This window comes from Mobula hypostoma, chromosome 8 (assembly GCF_963921235.1).
Source record: "Mobula hypostoma chromosome 8, sMobHyp1.1, whole genome shotgun sequence".
In the NCBI taxonomy this organism is placed as follows: Eukaryota; Metazoa; Chordata; class Chondrichthyes; order Myliobatiformes; family Myliobatidae; genus Mobula; species Mobula hypostoma.
In genome coordinates, this window is record NC_086104.1 from 30,738,644 (window position 1) to 30,758,447 (window position 19,804).

At 40.1% G+C, this 19,804-nt stretch overlaps 1 protein-coding gene across 1 annotated transcript in view; it reads right to left on the reverse strand.

Moving 5' to 3' along the window:
* LOC134350442 (DNA mismatch repair protein Msh2-like) overlaps window positions 1–19,804 on the reverse strand; it is an 82,537-nt gene that overhangs the window by 12,916 nt on the left and 49,817 nt on the right. The window contains exons 12-15 of the mRNA XM_063055637.1: window positions 15,117–15,362; window positions 13,766–13,970; window positions 7,358–7,605; window positions 200–372 (exon numbers count right to left, since the gene is read on the reverse strand). Coding sequence (XP_062911707.1) covers window positions 200–372; window positions 7,358–7,605; window positions 13,766–13,970; window positions 15,117–15,362 — 872 coding nt within the window. The remainder of the gene's footprint in view (window positions 1–199; window positions 373–7,357; window positions 7,606–13,765; window positions 13,971–15,116; window positions 15,363–19,804) is intronic.

Below are 19,804 nucleotides of genomic sequence, written 5' to 3' on the forward strand. Positions count from 1 at the left end.
TCTCTACTGATTTTGAAGCTTAGTTAAATTAGTACTCTAGAGAATGATGAAAAGAAAATAATCCAGGCTAATTAGCACACTGAATGAAATTACAATACAGTACTAACTGCAACAGAGGTTCTCTTCAGGTCAGGTTTAATGTAAATTTCTGAGACAGCCTGTTCTGTTAGATCAAAACTAGTTGGACACAGTCACAAACCTGTTTTTCTTGACGAGATTTCTTGGCCAATGGTCCTTCCTCAGAATCTTCAGTCTTCCCTATATTCTGGAACTCCTCAAGCTCCAGGGCTTTGTCCTTGGCATTTTGAATAACATGTCTGGGAAACTGAGCAAGCTCAGCCACATGGATCCCAAAACTCTGATCACAAACCCCTAAGAGCAAACAAAATTATAAAAAATTTTAAAAGCCTAAATTCCATCTGATTGTTGTGTGCTAAAGGCACTGTGGTGGGAAGTAATATCAATTGTGGGAGTTCAAGTACTCTCCTTATTACCCACAAAGTAATATTGCAACTTTTGAAAGTGTTAGGATCGACAATATTAAAACCTGAGGAATCCCAGAATACTTTACAAAACTACCAAATCAAAATTGGTAGATAAAAAGTAAATATGACTTTGATCACATCGAGAGTGTTGTCTGAAGCACAAGAGGTCCAGTGCATATTTGCATATGTGACAAGTTATCTGCTTGAGAGAAGGTATAAGAGTGCATGTGAACCGTATTTTCCATATGAAGCAGTATTAACTACATCTGATTACTGAATTGCTTTTATTTGAGAAACATTCAATTGTAGCAAGAGATATCACGTTCATTGCTGTTATTATTGAGTTTAATCCTGGGTGAAAGTTATAAGAAAATGCTATACAGATAGAGACCTCTTCCTTAAGACAATCCACCACTGAAAACACACCCAAAACTAGAAGGATAATGATTCTTTGGTACATCATTCTGAGCAAGAGTTCCCAACCGTTTTTTATGCCACGGACCCCAGGTTGGGAACCTGATTTTACGATATTTTTGCAGAGACCTAGCAACAGAACACTGATGTACATAAGCAGCAATTCTTTCTCATAAACATTCTCTTGCAGTGAATGAATATATATACCAAAAAAAATGGAGATGCAGGCTGAAATAAGATTGCAAACATAATCCATTATTGGGATGCTAGCTACTGAGGCAGCAAACAGAAATTTGGGTAATTTTCTATCCATGAGGCAAATGATTCTCAGATAACCAAATGCTTCATCTCGGTTTTTTCGCTCAATGGGAAATCACCTGGCACATGTAAATCTTTCAAACCGAGCAACCTCGTATGCATATTTTACTGGCATAATTAATACTAAAATAAAATTATGAAAGGTGATCAAATGTTTAAAAACAATAATCTGTAGACTAAATCTTCTATCTTGTTGCCTCAGATCCAAGGGAGACTATTGAGGTGTGGAGTTTCCCAAATCCTGCCTTAATGTAAAGCCAACTAATAAGTAATAAGACCCTCTGTTGATAGTGGTACACCATGCAAGTTGCTTGCTCTTGTCTTTGCTGTACACCACAAAAGGTTTATGGTTAGCCACATCTGAAATGAAGTTTTTATGCAAGACAAATATACAAGTTTCCTTCTGGCTTCTCAGTGATACATAACTGCAATAAGAGGGTCATTGGTTCTTTCTTGTTCACTAATGGTACAGGCAACTGAAGCTAAAACTGGGAAACAAAGACCCATTAAGATGGTACAGGACCCACTTTTTCATTTTTACTGCGTCACTTCTGAATGGTGACATCTAGTAATAAAGCTTCTTTATACTTTGGCCAAAGTAAAGCCCTTTAGAACAGAATTGTGTGTGAACTACTCTGCATGTTGCTTTGAATTCCAGGTAGGCAATAAAAGAAATTCTAGAAAGCAGTTGCGTATTTTATAAATACCTGTCACAATTCATGTGTCTTTGCTGATAATAACACAAGATAAACAAGATTAAAATGCAGGTTCAATCATTGCAGAGCAAAAGGAATGCTGATATTACAGTACAAGTTAGCTACAAATAATAGGAGCCCAGATCTTAAATCATATGATGCTCATCTAGCTATACCACATATTGTAATCAGTACTGGCCACGGCAGCAAAAATTCAGTCCAAAATATTATTGACAAAAGCAACATGAAAAGGAAAGGAGTCACTGGAAAATCTCCTGGAGGACCTCAACTTTTTTGTGGTTTGGAGGCTTGCATGCCTCAATGACCCAGAGAGCCACGTTGGCTGAAGCCAGGGCTTTATGCTTTGGCTGTTGGTTGGGTCACCCATGTCAGACAGGTCAAAGGGTAAAGGCCAGACTAAGAGTGTTCCACCACTCCTCCATGTTCAGAGGTCAGCTCGGAGCTAAAAACACTGACTGGTCAAACAAAACTGTCATGGAAAAAGCAATGAAGAATCCTTCTACACCAGGATAACCAAGGACAGACAGAGCTGGAGGACCTTTATTGCTGCCCTAAATACCAGTGGTGTAATGGGCAGTAAGTAATCATTGGAAAAGGTTCCTGAACTTTCAAGAAAGCAAATGAGAGAATACTTAATAATATTTTAGAGTCTCAAGTAGGTTACGTCTTTGGCACAACATTGTGGGCCGAAGGGCCTGTAATGTGCTGTAGATTTCTATGTTCTACGTTTGTATTCTACATAGATTCACAGAAATGGTGGGAAAACGTTAACAGTGAGCACAATTTCAAGTTAAAATAATGCAAGAGTACATAAAAGCAGGTTGTAGCAAGGTCAGATGCAAGTGCATCAACTACATAATACGCTGTATCATTGACTAGATCACACATTCAGGTAGTATCAACAAAAGTTAAGACATTAAAAGCACAATCAGAAGTTGTACTGCCATAACCTGGGAATATATGGTAGATTGCTAAAGAAAAAGAAAAATCAGCTACATTAGCCAAGTTCATCCATGGTTGATGCACAAGATAAATGGTCACAAAAACAAACTACAGGACAGCTACAGTGGTGCTAGAAAGTTTGTAAACCCTATAGAATTTTCTCTATTTCTGCATAAATAAAACCCAAAATGTGATCAAATCTTCACGTAAGATCAGATTTTCTCAATAAATAAATGAACAAATTATAATGAATAATTTTTTTTGTGTTACTTATTTATTGGGTTCTCTATCTAGTTTTAGGACTTGCATAAAGATCTGACCACATTTTAAGTCATATTTATGCAGAAGTAGAGAAAATTTTACAGGGTTCACAAACTTTCTAGCACCAATGTAGGCCTTTGAAAACATGAGCAAGAGGATAGAAAACTATTGAAAAAGTGGAAGAAAGAAGCAAAACTAAGCAAACTGAAGCAACTTTGAAAAAGAGTAGGAAGAAAGGTAGCAGCAAATTCTTATAGTACAATTGTATTAACAAGCATCCTGGGTGTCAACATCTCTGAAGATCTATCCTGGGCCTAATATTGATGCAATTCCAAAGTAGGCATGACAGTGGCTATATTTCATTAGGAGTTTGAGGAGGCTTGGCGTGTCACCAAGACCCTCACAAATTTCTACAGGTGTACCATGGAGAGCATTCTGACTGGTTGCATCACCTTGCATCTGGTATCAAGTGTCCACTGCAAGGATTAGAAAAGGCAAAGTCAGTGAACTCCATCATGGGCAATAGCCTTTCCAACATCGAGGACAATTTCAAATGGCAAAGCCCCAAAAAGAAGGCACTTGTCATTAAGGATCCCCATCACTCAGAACATGCCCTCTTCTCATTGCTACCATCAAGGTGGTGGTACAGGGATCTAAAGATATGCACTCAGCGTTTTAGGAACAGCTTCCTCCAACCGCCATCTGATTTCTGAATGGACAATGAATCCATGTACATTACCTCAGTATTTTTTTGCAGTACATATTTTATATATAATGTACAATGATATATATGTATATACAGTCAGATGTCAGTGATATTAAACCCGACTCTGATTCTAAAGTAATATAGCTTTAAAGACATTGTGAACTCAACATTTTATTTCCAGTTACAAATGCTCCCTCCCCACATGTTAATTAGAAGCTTGAAATGAAGTGCCCACACAAATTTGCAAGACTTCAAATCCACCGGCACTTATTGCTTTCCTGAAAATGGTGACATTTTTCACAGATAGTCAATGTGTAACTTTAAAACTCCTATTTTCTTTCTCTGCTTTATTATATTCTAATTCTTGACTGTTCCTATCAGCTAAAGCAGTGTCTTGCTATGCTGAAAGCACCTCCCAGATCAATGGCCTCCACCAACAAAGAGGACAGTAGGCATTAGGGTACATTCTCAACTACAGAGGCCGACCACTTCAAATCATTCTTTCATTGTGAAAATCCTGGCACTCCCTCCCCAAAAGCAACAAAAAGGTGAAAGCATTTCAAAGAGACAACTCGTCATTACATTACCGAGGGGATAAGGGGATTTTAAAAAAACTGCTAGCCTTGCCAGAGACACCACATCCTGAAAAATATATGAAAAGCATCTGCTCTACTCGCATACAGTCAACAAGTAAACTGCAGAATGTGTACCATTACAGGTTGAGTATTCCTCATCTGAAATGCTTGGGGCAGGAATTCTTTCACATTTTTGAATATACAGGTACACCCTATCCTCCTTATATGCGTCTTCAGACTATGCGGATTCAGTTATGCGAGGAACCTATTTCTACCAATGTCTCGTTATATGCGTCCAAAATTCACAGTTATGCAAGGAGCACTGCCTTCCCGCCAATACAAGTCACGTGTGCACGCTTCACAGTCTCTCTGTTGGGATGAGAAGCACCACTTTCCCGCTAATACAAGTCAGGTGCGCGCGCCTCACAATTTCACTCCCACCACTCTCGCGTTGGTTTTGGCAAGGTGTGGATGCGCGATCTTAAACTTCTGTTGGTTTTACCTATGGTGCAGTGATTTTGTGCTTGAAATATTTAACTATGCCCCTTAAGCGTCCGATGTCATGTCTTGGGCCGTCAGCCGAGCGGCAGAGAACGGCTTTAACACTTGAAAAAAAGTTGGAAATTATAAACAGCGCGGCATCAGCTGAAGGTAACACAGCTCTGGGACGCTACTGCCGGGAGCAGAATAGTGCCTTTAAAGTTCTTTTATTGCTCGACAATGTGCCAGCCCATCCTAAACATTTAGACAGCATTCATCCTAACATAACAGTTCGTTTCCTGCTGCCTAACACAACATCGCTGATTCAACCACTCGACCAGTGTGATCCACATTCAAGGTGTACATATTTTTTTTACAGCGAACTATCTCCCAGATGCTGCAAGCAACAGATGATTTTGAAAATCCCGGGAGTTTACCAACAGTGAGAGAATGGTGGAAATCGGAACACTTGGCACAAATGGCGATGGATGGACATGGACCCAAGTTTAGAACGGAGTCAGCATTTCAGTCGTTCCTTGCCGTCAACCCTTCTTCCCTACAAGCAAATTTATGCTGAAAAACAAAATGCTGCCAAGCAAACCCTCACCACTTTATTCAAATTGCTGTAATCTTCTGCTGCCGGCAGTTCTAAGAGTTCTGTGAGTCTTCCTTCACCCCTTGCTGTGCTTGATATGATCCTGATGACCACAACCATCCACCTTATCTGTGTAAAGCTGCCCGACACCACAACCATTCGTCTCCCGGAGCGAACACCAGAGGATGTTAACTTTCTATGATTTATTACATTGAATATTACCTTAAATTGATTAAATATAATACATATGTCGTCTTGTAGTACTGTTCTCGTGTCGTATTCGTATGAAAATGTGAATAAGATACAGATAAAACATATTTGGGAAGCCCTCTGGAACGCATCCCTATTTTCTCCATTTAAATAATTATTCACATTATGTGTCAACTTCGAGGAACGTATCACTCGCATACAACGAGGATAGGGTGTATGCATCGCTTAACGTCCACGATAGTTCTGTGAAATCGGATGTTATGTGACTTGGACGTTGTGCGAACACCATATTATATGCTTAGCAAACCTATATGTTGTACTCTAGTGTACCTGTATTGACTAAATAGCCAAGAACTTACACCAAAACTGTATACTGTACACTGTAATACATACGCTATAGTTTTTTATTTTGTTTTAAACTTTTTTTTTTCACTTTTTCTTTTATGTAAACACTTTCTTAGCCTATATCACACACAATTTATCAATATCGTAGTCCGGTCCTGCTTTTTCTTTAAGCATTTCGAACAAGCTCCATGCCTTAGCAGTGATAGTCAACGTACTGAGAGGGATTCTCTTTTGTGTTTGGTCCTCAATCCATGTCATTAGCAATTTCCCCATATCCGATATAGGCCCCTCTTGCATTTTTGTGAGCCTTGTAGTTTTCAGTGAAGCCGATCCTTTAACAGCTTTGAGAATTTTTTCTTTGTCTTTCAGGATTGTCATGATTGTTGAGCGCGACGTGCTTAAATCCCGAGCAATAGCATTCACTGGTTTTCCACCTTCGTATTGTTTAATAACCTTTTCTTTCACTCCAAATCAATACTTTTCCTTTGCCTCTTGCTGCTGCTATCACTAGGAGTGGTTTTGCTGCATTTGGAAGCCATGATGCACCTTATGGCAATATTTTCGAAAGAAAATTAAAGAGAGATAATGCTACTACACTCAAGAGATGCACGATACACGAGGTTGGTTACGTCCGCTACGTCACGTTCTCCGATCGGGACTACGGACGTATATGCGCACACCTGTAGACTATATCGAGATAGCTTAGGATTGCCATCATTTCCAACTCTGTCAGATTTTTATCAGCAACAACCTTCGCAAACTCAATGAATTTCTCTGCAGCTTCGTGATCAGCAGATGCTTTTATGTTTAAAATTTGTTAAAACCTTTAAAAAATGAATGCCATGCCATTTCTTAAATTCCTCCAACCCGCCTGCTTAATATTTACAATTTCCTTCAATTTTAAGTTCATCATGATGGATCTTTGCTTGTTTCATGATCAACATAATGTTACAATGCATATGTTCACTCTGACATTGACAAATCCACTCTTTCAATACACGATCAAGATCTTAATGTTTTGCTTTATGCAGTGTTTATCTATTTTTCATCAACTTCTGTTCATTATATATTTGAGGTCACTTCTCAGAACTGTATGTAGTGTATCCAAAGCTTGCACATTATCTGGGAACCTTCACAGTGCCTTGTGGAATTTTCCATTTGTGACATTATGCCAGCACTCAAAAATATTTCACATTTTGGAGGTTTTCAGATTTTGGAATTCAGATAAGGGGTATTCAACTTGTATTATTAATTAATTTTATGCACATAACATTTCAAATTAAACTGTTGCTACTCATGTCTATACTTACCTTTCTTGACACGGTACAACATGGTTAGTGTTTCATCAGTGGTGAGGGCAGTCACATGCAAATTGTTCACTGTTGGTACTTGATCAGCCAAGGCAGTCAACTCATGAAAATGAGTGGCAAACATACAAAATGCACATATCTTGGTGGAGATGTATTCTGATATGGCCCAGGCCAAGCCAAAGCCATCATAAGTGGAGGTTCCCCTTCCCAATTCATCAATAATGATCAGAGAGTGTTCTGTTGCTGATCTGGGAAAGAAAGAATAGGTGAAAACTAAGATCACAGGGGTTAGCAGAAATCTATATGCAGTTAGTAATTTTCCTCCAACATTAAACAGCTGCATTCTACTGGACTATACAAGTTTGTCCTTTCCTTTTCTAATAGTTGGCCTCCTAACTCACTCTTACGCCAGGCTGAATTTATCTCTCTACATGGTCTATAATTCACACTGCAATCTCTGTAACACACTACAATATATTCAAAATGTGATTACATGATCTAATTTTAATTTATTTGTATTCAAGATCAGAACCATAGCTCCACCACCTGTTTCACCACAAGTTAAAGCCCTTTAAATTGGAGAATTGGAGTAAATGACAAATATTCCCTTTTTCGTTACCATTTCAACACACTAACATGCTGCTTTTTACCTATGTTTTGTTTTAAGTTACAGAGCTGCATTTCATATAAGAAAACAAGAAGTGGGCTTTATTGTTTTTAACATTTAGAAGATTATGTCTCTTTCAAAAGACACGGATCACTAACATGAACGTCTTCTATTTCAAAATGTTCACAGGATACTGAAGTGTTTTCAGTTATATAAAGAGTAAAGGGAACTGACAGCTGATATTGGACCACAGGAAATTGATGTTGGTGAGGTAGTAATGGGGGAACAAAGAAATGGCAGAAGAACTTAATGGGTAGTTTGCATCAGTCTTCACTGTGGAAGACACTAGCAATGTACCAGAGGTTTATGAGTGTCAGGAAACATGAGTAAGTGCTATTGTTATTACAAAGGAAGAAGTGCTAGGCAAACTGAAAGGTCCTTAGGTGGATGTCACCTGGACCAGATGGACATCCCAGAGCCCTGAAAGAGGTTGCTGAAGAGATAACAGATGCATTGGTCATGATCTTTCAAGAATCATTTGATTCTGGCATGGTCCTGGAGGACTGGAAGATTGTAAATGTCACTCCACTCTTTAAGAATTGAGGAAGGCAAAAGAGATGAAATCGTAGGCCAGTTAGCCTAACCTCAGTGGTTAGGAAAGAGTTGGGGTCCATTATTAAGGGTGAGGTTTCAGAGTACTTAGAGACTCAAAATCAGCATGGTTTCAATAAAGGGAAATCTTGCCTGACAAATCTGTTAGAATTCTTCAAGGAGTAACAAGCAGGGTGGACAAAGGAGAGGCAGTGGATGTCATATGGCATTTGATAAGGTGCCTCACGTGAGACTGCTTAACAAGAAAAAATTCTATGGCATTATAGGAAATATATTGGCATGGATAAAGGAATAGATGACAGGCAGGAGGCAGTGAGTGGGAATTAAGGGGGCCTTTTCTGGTTGGCTGCCAGTGACTAGTGATGTTCCTCAGGGCTCAATATTGGGACCGCTACTTTTCACATTGTTTGTCAGTGATTTAGATAATGGAATTGATGGCTTTGTGGCAAAGTTCGCAAATAATACAAAGGTAGGTGGGGGGGGTAGGTAGTGCTGAGGAAGTAATGTGACTGCAGCAGGAATTAAACAAATTGGAAGAATGGACAAAAAAGTGGCTGATGGAATAGTGTTGGGAAATGTATGATAATGCATCTTGGTAAAAGGAACAATAGTGCAGTCTATTACCTAAATGGGCAGAAAATTCAAACATCAGAAATGCAAAGAAACTTGGAAAGGTCCTCGTGCAAAACTCCCAAACGGTTAATTCACAGGTTGAGTCTGTGGTAAAGAAGACAAAAGCAATATTGGCATTTATTTGGAAATAATGATGAGCCTTTATGAGACACTAGTCAGGCTGCACTTGGAGTACTGTCAACAGTTTTGGGCCCCTCATCTCAGAAAGGATGTATTTATCATTGGAAAGAATCCAGAGGATGTTTATGAGGATGATTTCAGGAATGGAAGGGCTAACATATGAGGATTGTTTGGCAAGTTTGGAATTTAGAAGGGCGGGAAACATCCTTTCCACATCTATTCAGTCTAGGCCTTTCAACATCTGAAAGGTTTCAATGAGATCCCCCCTTATCCTTCTGAATTCCAGCGAGTACAGACCCAGAGCCATCAACGTTCCTTTACAATAACTCTTTCATTCCTGGAATCATCCTTGTGAACCTCCTCTGGACCTTCTCCAATGCCAGCACATCTTTCCTAAGATGAGGTGCCCAAAACTGTTCACAATACTCAAGGTGAGGCCTCACCAGTGCCTTAAAAAGCCTCAGCAATACATCCCTGCTCTTGTATTCTGGGCCTCTTGAAATGAATGCTAACATGGCATTTGCCTTCCTCACCACTGACTCAACCTGCAAGTTAACCTTCACGGTGTTCTGCACAAGGACTCCCAAGTCCCTCTGCATCTCCGATTTCTGGATTTTCTCCTCGTTTAGAAAACAATCCGCACATTTACTTCTACTACCGAAGTGCATGACCGTGTATTTTCCAACATTGTACTTCTTTTGCCACTTTCTTGCCCATTCTCCTAATCTGTCTAAGTCCTTCTGCATCCTCAACACTACCTGCCCCTCCACCAATCTGCAAATCATCTGCAAACTTGGCAACAAAGCCATCCATTCCATCAGCGAAATCATTTATGTACAGCATAAAATGAAGCGGTCCCAACACTGACCCCTGCGGAACACCACTAGTCACTGGCAGCCAACCAGAAATAGATCCTTTTATTCCCCCCTCGCTACCTCCTACCAATCAGCCAATGCTCTAACCATGTTAGTAACTTCCCTGTAGTACCATGGGCTCTTAACTTGGGAAGCAGCCTCATGTGTGGCACCTTGTCAAAGGCCTCTGAAAGTCCATATACACAACATCCACTGCATCCCCTTCATCTATCCTACTGGTAATCTCCTCAAAGAATTCCAACAGGTTCATCAGGTAGGATTTTCCCAGAAGGAAACCATGCTGACTTTGTACTATCTTGTACTCTATTACCTCATCATTAACAATTGACTCCAATATCTTCCCAACCACTGAGGTCAGGCTAATTGATCTAAAATTTCCTATCTGCTGCCTTCCTCCTTTCTTAAAGAGTGCAGTGGCATCTTCAATTTTCCAATCCTCTGACACCATGCCAGAATCCAATGATTTTTGAGAGAACATTTCTAATGCCACCACAATCTGTAACACTTCCTCTTTCAGAACTCTAGGGTGCAGTTCATCTGGTCCGGGTGACGCATATAGCTTTAGGTCTTTCAGCTTTTCGAGCACCTTCTCTCTGGTAACAGTAACTGACCTACTTCTCTTCTTTCATACACGGCAACATCAGGTATAATGCTAGTGTCTTCCACAGTGAAGACTGACACAAAATACTCATTTAGGTCATCAGCCATCTCCTTTTTCCTGTAAACAACAGGAATTCTGCAGATGCTGGAAATTCAAGCAACACACATAAAAGTTGCTGGTGAACGCAGCAGACCAGCAGCATCTCTAGGAAGAGGTACGGTCGACGTTTCAGGCCGAGACCCTTCGTCAGGACTAACTGAAGGAAGAGTGAGTAAGGGATTTGAAAGTTGGAGGGGGAGATCCAAAATGATAGGAGAAGACAGGAGGGGGAGGGAGGGATGGAGCCAAGAGCTGGACAGGTGATATCACCTGTCTAGCTCTTGGCTTCATCCCTCCCCCTCCTGTCTTCTCCTTTTTCCTGTTATTATTTCTCCTGCTGCCCTATATCCACTCTCATTTCTTTTATTTTTAACATACTTGAAAAAAACTTTCACTATCCACTTTGATATTATTTGCTAGCCTACTTTCATATTTCACCTTTTCTCTTCTGATATTTTTTAGTTGCTCTCTGTAGGTTTTTAAAAACTTCCCAATCCTCTATCTTCCCACTAATTTTTGCTTTGTTATATGCCCTTTCATTTGCTTTTACAATAGCTTTGACTTCCCTTGTCAGCCATGATTGTACTATCTTACCATTTGAGTATTTTTTTCATTTTTGGAATAGATATGTCTTGCACCATCCTCATTTTTCCCAGAAACGCACGCCATTGCTGCTCTGCTGACATCACTGCCAGCAGCTCCTTCCAATTTACTTTGGCCAACTTTGACTATATACCTATAATTTTTGCACTGTACTGTATAGTGGCATTCAATTAAATTTGGAAAAAGGTAACTTTCTGCATTTTGTATGGACAGGTGTAGCACTTAGGCTGGTTGTAGGGACGTGCCTGGAGGGAGACTAGTGGGAATGACAACAATGCAAGGGGATCATGGAGGGAGCGATCCCAGTGGAAAGCACCTCATCTCCATTCAGCCACCTTCTCCCTCACCTCCATTCAGGGACCCAAATGGACCTTCCAGGTGAGGCAACGTTTCACCTGCAACTCTGCTGGGGTCGTTTATTGAATACGGTGCTCCGGATGTGGCCTCCTCTACATTGATAAGACCCATCGTAAATTAGAGGAACCACTTCATGGAGCACCTCTGCACTATCCACCATAAGCAGGATTTCCTGGAGGCCAAACATTTTAATTCCGAATCCCATTCCTATTCTGATGTGTCGATCCATGGCCTCCTCTTGTACCAAGATGAAGCTACTTACAGGGAATAGGAGCAGCAGCACCTTATATTCCATCTGGGTCGCCTCTAACCTAACAGCATGAATATCAATTTCTCCTTCCAGTGAACAAATTGCCCCCACCCCCTCTATTCCCCACTCTGACCTTTCACTTCTTCTCACCTGCCTATTACTTCCCCATGGGTCACCTCCTCTTTCCTTTTCTCCTATAGTCCAATCTCTCCTCCTATCAGATTCTTTCTCCTCCTGCCCTTGACCTGGCTTCACCCATCACCTTCCAGCTAGCCTCTTTCCCCTATCCCCACCTTTTTATTCTGACATCTTCCCCCTTCCTTCTCAGTCCTGAAGAAAGGTCTTGGCCTAAAATGTTGACTGTTTACTCTTTTTGATAGATGATGCCTGACCTACTCAGTTTTTCCAGTGTGTGTTGCTTTGGATTTCCAGCATCTGCAGACATTTTAGTGTTAGTACTTGATTTTCTTAATATCCAGCAGAGTCTTACAATCATAAGACGTAAAGGATGAGCAATTACATTATTAGTTGGAGATCAGAATGGTCGCTGCAACTGGGTGCACTGCCATCTAGATCTTTTATCATCCAAGAGCCCTGAGGTAATGTTGCGACCCCATAAAACTCTGGTAAAACCAGTGCTCAATTCTGGTCATCTTATTATAGTAAGGATACGGAAACTTTAGAGAAGCTTTGCAGAAGAGATTTAGCTGGAGTGGAGAGCATATCCTATGAAGACAGGTGAGCTAGGGCTTTTCTCTTTGGTGTGAAGGAAGAAGCGTAGTAAATTGATAGAGGTGTACAAGATGATAAGAAACATAGACTGAGCGGACAGCAGAGTCTTTTAGGCTAGTGCTAGAGCAGAAATAGCTAATACGAGGGGGCATAATTTTAAGGTGATAGGAGGAAAGCAAGGGAAAAATGTAAGAGGTAAGTTGTTTTTATACAGAGTATGGTAGATGCATGGAACACACCGCCAGGCGTGGTGATAGAGCAGATACATTAGGGACATTGAGGAGCTTCTTAAATAAGCACATGGATGAAAGAAAAATGGAGAGCTATGTGGGAGGAAAGGGTTAGATTGATCTTACAATAGGTTAAAATGATGGCATAACATTGTTGACTGAAAGGCACGTACTGTGAGGTACTGTTCTGTGATTCTAAGGCAGATACATGGTGCTCTGTAGAAGACGTTAAACTTTATTGACCAGTTAAGCAGACTAAAAGAGCTGTATAATTTTACCTGCTCTTATTTATTCAGAACCTGTCAATTAAATTTCTAGGCCCACTGGTCTGGTTGGCATAAATTAAGCCATCAGCAATTGCTTTATAACCAAGAAACAAAATACGTAGGTCTTAACTAGACATGCTGGGAATTTGATTACAGTGATTTAAGGATCAATGAAAAGCCAAAAGTATAGCATCAACTAGGGAGATTCTAGATTACCTGTCAGCACAGGGGGCTCTCAGCTGCACCAAGTAATTAATTCCATTTTATTCTGTTTTGGCTCTTCCATAGAAAAGATTTTCAGAACTTACAACTTAAAAGGCTAAAACAGATTGAGTAGTTGCTGACAGATTTAAACCTTTTTTTTAAAAAAAGTCATTCACTTTTACATAGAGCACCAAGATAGCTATGGAGGAGCGTCCTTACCTCAGGATGGCTGCAGTTTCCAACATTTCTGCCATGAACGTCGAAACACCTTTGAGCTGACTGTCACCAGCACCGACCCGAGCAAGGATGCAGTCAACGATACTTATCTCTGCAGAATCACAGGGTACAAAACAACCAATCTGGGCCATCAGAACTACGACACCAGTTTGCCGGATATATGTTGACTTACCGCCCATATTCGGACCTAAAGGTACAAACAGAAGCAAATCAAAAAAGGTAGTTTACAAATTCGAGATCCCAAAACACTTATAATCGATCAGTTAATACAGGTTTAGGATATCTACAGTGTGTGTTGAAGAACCCTCAGAGTACTTTGTCACTTTTAACTTCTGCCCCAGAGTCCTGGTTCTCTACTGCTATCAGTGCCCTGACAGTAATGATGCTTTAACTCATACGTACAGATGAAAGGTAACAAGCTGAATCACCCACACTTACAGTTAGCTGCTGTCCTATAGTGAAATTGCATTCTGTTTCCTTCATATACAAGAGGGAAGGAAAATGAAACAAAGAGGAAGATCATATGATCAATGGACACATCAGCTGCAAGAGCAAAACACTGCAAGTAACAGAAACCTGAAATAGAAAATGCTGGAAACATTTAACAGCATCAAAACTACTTTTGATGAAATGTCATTAGCCTTTAACATTGACTGCTTCTCTCATCACAGATACCATCTGACCTGTCAGTGTTTCTAGCATTTTCAGTTGCTCTATTTTCTATTTCAGTTTCCAGTATTTGCAGCATTTCCTTTAGTTCCTGCTATAAGAAATTTGCAAGGAGTTAAACATTCCACTTAAGGCAAGGGATCACCTCTGTGTATACAACACTATATTGACTGTTTTCGTACATGGTAATTTAGGTCAGCCAATTCTTCAGATACAATAAACATAGTTTATAAACCATCACTCCTCAATAAAGATCAGAAAGGGCAGTGTCTGTGTAATGAATGCGTTCCGTTTATACGGGTATCCACAAGTTGATTTTGTCCATAAGTTAGTAAGTATACAAAAATCATTTGATATGGTGACCACAGTAATGTAAGAATGGGATCGAGAGCACATAGACTGATAAGAAAGAACAATTACTAAAAGCGAAGAAGAAACTATTTCTGTTTGTAGGAATGAATGCATGTATGGATGTCAAATCTTTGAACTTCATATTATGGAAGCTCATTAGTTTGCAGGGGGTGTCCATGAGTCACACAATAGAACCCAGTAAAAGCCATGTGCAGTGACCAGAGCAGGAATAACGGGAACAATGTTCCAATTATGTTGCCTACAGTTAACTTCATTTCACTCAAGTATTTTATCTAACAAAATCATCAATTACCTGTTATTATATGAAACATCTGTTTATCTTTCTCAAATGTAACATCGTTGGGTATAAAGGCCACATCATCCTGGACCTCAATGCAAGGATGCCTGGAAGCCTTCAGGATGATCCGACCTTGACCCTTTGGAAGGATCACGGGCCGCACATAAGGCACGGGTGCTCCGTTAGCTACATGCGCAAAGCTGACCACAGCATCCAGTTGTGCAATTACATCATTTAGCGTCTGCTGAGGTTCTACATACCCTGGAAAAAAAAATAGGGGTACATTAATCTTTTGATTTATTGTAAAACACATACATGGTTTGCAACGATTTTGGATAACTACTGGACAGATGCAGTGGATATTTGGAATAAAACTAAAAAAAAAATGCAGTAAATATTCCACAGGTCAAATAGTGTATATGCAGAGAAAAATTCAGTTAAGTTTTACGTCAATAAAGTTTCGTTCGTTCTCATGAGATATTATAGACTCAAAACATTGCTTCACTTTCACAGGTGCTACCAGACCAACTATGTATTATCAGCATTTTCTTTTTCCTCAGATTTCCAGTTTTACTGCTTTATCAGGGTATGGAAACATACATCATATGGGGAACTGGAGAAAGATGCAGAACATGTTAAAACTTTGAGAACATGAAAGCCTAGCAACCTCTCCCCGCCCACAGGCAAAGCCAGTGCCTTACCATAATGGGGAGGAGTGCAAAAGAGGCCTGTGTGAGGTATGACAGAGCACCCTGACCCCATAACAAAAATACACTTTGAACCAATTTATGATATACCAATCTGAATTTTTAATTCTATTTCCGTCTCTGAAAATGTTTCCCGACTTACTGATTTTCCCCACGTTTTGTGCCTTTATTTGATACCTAATGACCCATTCTGCTCTATCTGACACTCTGCCACCTAAAACTACCAGCCCTATTATCTGTCTCCAACCAGGTGGGGACTGTTAATACTGAAGTTACCAAGTTTTCTAATAGCATCCAACAGGCAAGTTTACTCGTATTTCAGTAAAGCACAAAGAATTCATTTAGAGTACTTACTACATCCATATGACCTGAGCAAGAACTAGCAGCACAGTTAGAATCTGAATTCTCAATCTTATTACCACTGGAAACACAACTTTGGGATATACTACCAGGATGAGATATTAATGGCTAATCTTGATTACTGTTGAGCAATCATGGAAATGAGCAAAACTGAGGGATTTAGGGATTGCACATTGAAACCTTATGAAATTAATGGACTTGTGTACATTCGCTCCACTCCCATCTCCAACAAAAAAATTCATGAATAGAAAAGTATTGGATAATTAACGTAGACAAAATTATTCCACATATTAGAAGGCTATCATTGTATAAATCCCATAGCTCAAAATAGACAAAGATCTGCGTGTTAGGAAATCCATCGGCTACCATTTTTTCTTTAGAAACTACATCCAGTTTTTAAACAAATGAGGGTCTAACAAACATCTTTTACCCCAATGCAAATTCAATCTAAACTGAAAGCATGAAAGTATACTCCAACAGGTATCAAGACTGTCAGTGAAATTAAACTACAGCAGTCTTAAAGCTGTTATGTTACATTATAACCCTTGACTGGTAATGTTCCATTTAAACACTTGTGACATTTGAAATACCATGAAGCATGCTTGATGAAAGAGGTGCAAGTGTTAAATGGCCAATAGGATGTGCTCTGCCAAAAGCAGACAATGGTATATTACTGGTCCAGAAACTTTGCTCTGGAACTAATCCATATTATATCAGACTTACAAGCACTGTATGGACACACAGTCAAGCAACTGCTCCTGACCGCGTCCCCAGTTCTTTACAAAAAGGGAAACAATTTAACATAGGCCAAGATGAATCATGACCCAAGTTACTCAGCAAGAATTCAGCAGAACATTGTATAGGACAGCACAGGAATAGCTATTTGGCCCATGATGTCTCTGCCAAACAGGATGTCAAAAGAAATTAATCCCATCTGCCTGCACAGGACCCATTTCCCTCCGTTCCTTTCATGTGTCAGTAAATGCCACTATCATGTCTGCTTCTACCATCATCCCTGCCAGTTTATTCCTGACACTGACCATTCTGTGTAACAGAACTTACAAGTACATCTCGCTTAAACATTTCTCTTCACACTTTAAAGACCTGCCCTCCTACATTTCACATTTCTACCACGGGGGAAAAAAGGACTATGTCTACCCCATCTATACTTCAATTTTATAAACTTCACCTCCAGAAAAGAAAACAATTCAAAGCTATACAATCTCTCCTCTGCAAAGCCTCCATATTCTCCCTGCATTGAGGTGTCCAGAATGAACATAATAATTAAATTGTAGTCTAACAAGTTCTATATAGCGGCAATACGACTTCCTTACTCTTAATACTTAAATGCCCCAACCAATTAAGGCAAACATGCCATACTCCTTCTTTACTGCCGTATACACTCACTGCCATTTGCAGGAATCTATGAACTTGGACTCCAAGATCCCTCTGTACATTAGTGTTTTTTGGTGCCCTGCCAGTACACTTGACCTCCCAAATTGCAACACATCACATTTGCCTGGATTAAATGCACCTGCCATTGAAAATTTTGGTAGGATGATTTTTAAACAATTCGTAGATAAGATGACATTTGAACTGTTTACAGAATGGCAATGATCTTATAACAGAAGTTCAATATTTTCTTTTTTTAAAAAAGAGGTTTGAGATTATTGTATGATCAGAATAATTACGGGGTTTAAAGGGGGTGGAGATTAGGAGGAATGATGGCGCCTAACGGCGACTCCTTTACTTGCATCTTCGGAAACAGCTCTACTTCTACCCATAATATCTTTATTTTTTCCTTTCAGGGTTCTTTTGAAGACCCTGACCTGGAGTTACACACAGGCTTCGGTTCTTTGCGGGAATGGGACCTGTTCTCGGGGTTCCACGACTGGCCACTATTCGACAAGCCAAGGGTTTGGCCTGAGAATCTTGATCGTGTTTGGAAACCTAAGATCTCAGGGCTCTGGAGACGGGCGGATCGAGGGTCGATGTCTTTTGCTGTGGGCCCGAAGATCGAGGTCTTCACAATCTTCAGACAGAGCTCGAAAAAAATGACGAAATGGACTTTTAAGATCATAAACCAACGGGATGTTACGTCTCCTGCTCACTGTGAAAATAGAGGACACCTCCCTCTCCCTTGTCAGGAAGAGAGAGAACCTCTGGGTTGTCAAATTTAGATGAAATGTGAAGCTTTTAGGGTAACTGCAAGGTCTGTGTCTTTGCTATCACTTAGCACACGCTTGGGCTCAGTAATTGTGCCTATGCGCATTGAATTTTGCTGGTGGGGGAGGGGGAATCGTTGCTCGCTGCCACTTACGCGCGGAAGGGGAGTACTGGGTGGGACTTTGGGGTTCTCACGTTTAACTGTCGTTCATTCTTTGGGGCACTTCTCTGTTTTCGTGGATGTTTTGCGAAGAAAAAGCATTTCAGGATGTATAATGTATACATTTCTCTGACATTAAACTTGACCTTTGAACGTTTGAATTTGTTTTGCATAAATTTAGAGGGTTCCTGATCCTGAGGGGGACCAATATTCTTGTGGGCAGGTTTGTTAGAACCGCTGGGGAGAGTTTAAACTAAGTTTGGCAGAGGGATGGGAACCAGACTCAAGGGACTCAGGATAGGACAGATGGTAAAAAAACGAAGATAGTATGCAATCAGACTGTCAGGAAAGGCAGGTAGATGATAGGACAAGATTGCAGCCAGCAGGGTGAGTATCAATGCATTAGGGATGCAGAATCAAAAAGGGTAGCGAATGCAGTACTCAAAGTGTTATCTCTCAACGCACAGAGTATAAGAAATAAGGTTGATGATCTTGTTGCACTTTTACAGATTGTCAGGTATGTTGTGGCCATCACTGAATCGTGGCTGAAGAATGGCTGTGGTTGGGAGCTGAATGTCTAAGGTTACATATTGTATCGGAGGGATAGGAAGGTAGGCAGAGGGGGTGGCGTGGCTCTGCTTTTAAAATTGGCATCAAATTAGTAGAAAGATGATACATAGGATTGGAAGATATTGAATCCCTGTGGGTTGAGTTAAGACACTGCAAGGTTAAGAGGACCCTGATGGCAATTATATACAGGCCTCCAAACAGTAGCTGGTACATAGGCTACAGATTACAACAGGAAATAGAAAAGGCATGTCAAAAGGGCAATATTATGATGGACATGGAAAATTTTAACATGGAAGTAGACTGGGAAAATCAGGTTCGTAATAGATCTCAAGGGAATGCTTTTAACTGGAATATACTTTTGTTGAGCACTGTATATAAAAAAAATCACTTTCCAAATCTTCCACTGTTCTTCAACTGTCCCACTACATACCCTGTACTCAATTTAAGCTAGCCAGCTCCTCCCACTTCCTGCTGTGGTCTCCCTTGTTTATGCAGATACACACTGGTTTTAAATCTAGCTACTGCACCCTCCATTTGTAAGGGAAATTCAATTTCCAAGAGGATCCCTAGCTACAAGGTTATTAATTTTACATGTCTCATTTCACGGGACCAGATCTGAGGCAGCATTTTCCCTTGTTGGTTAAACTTTTCACGAAAGGCAGTGTATAACAAACCAATTGGTGGATATCTAAAAAATTATGGCTGCAGAACTAAATGTACAAGATATTTTCTTGATAGAT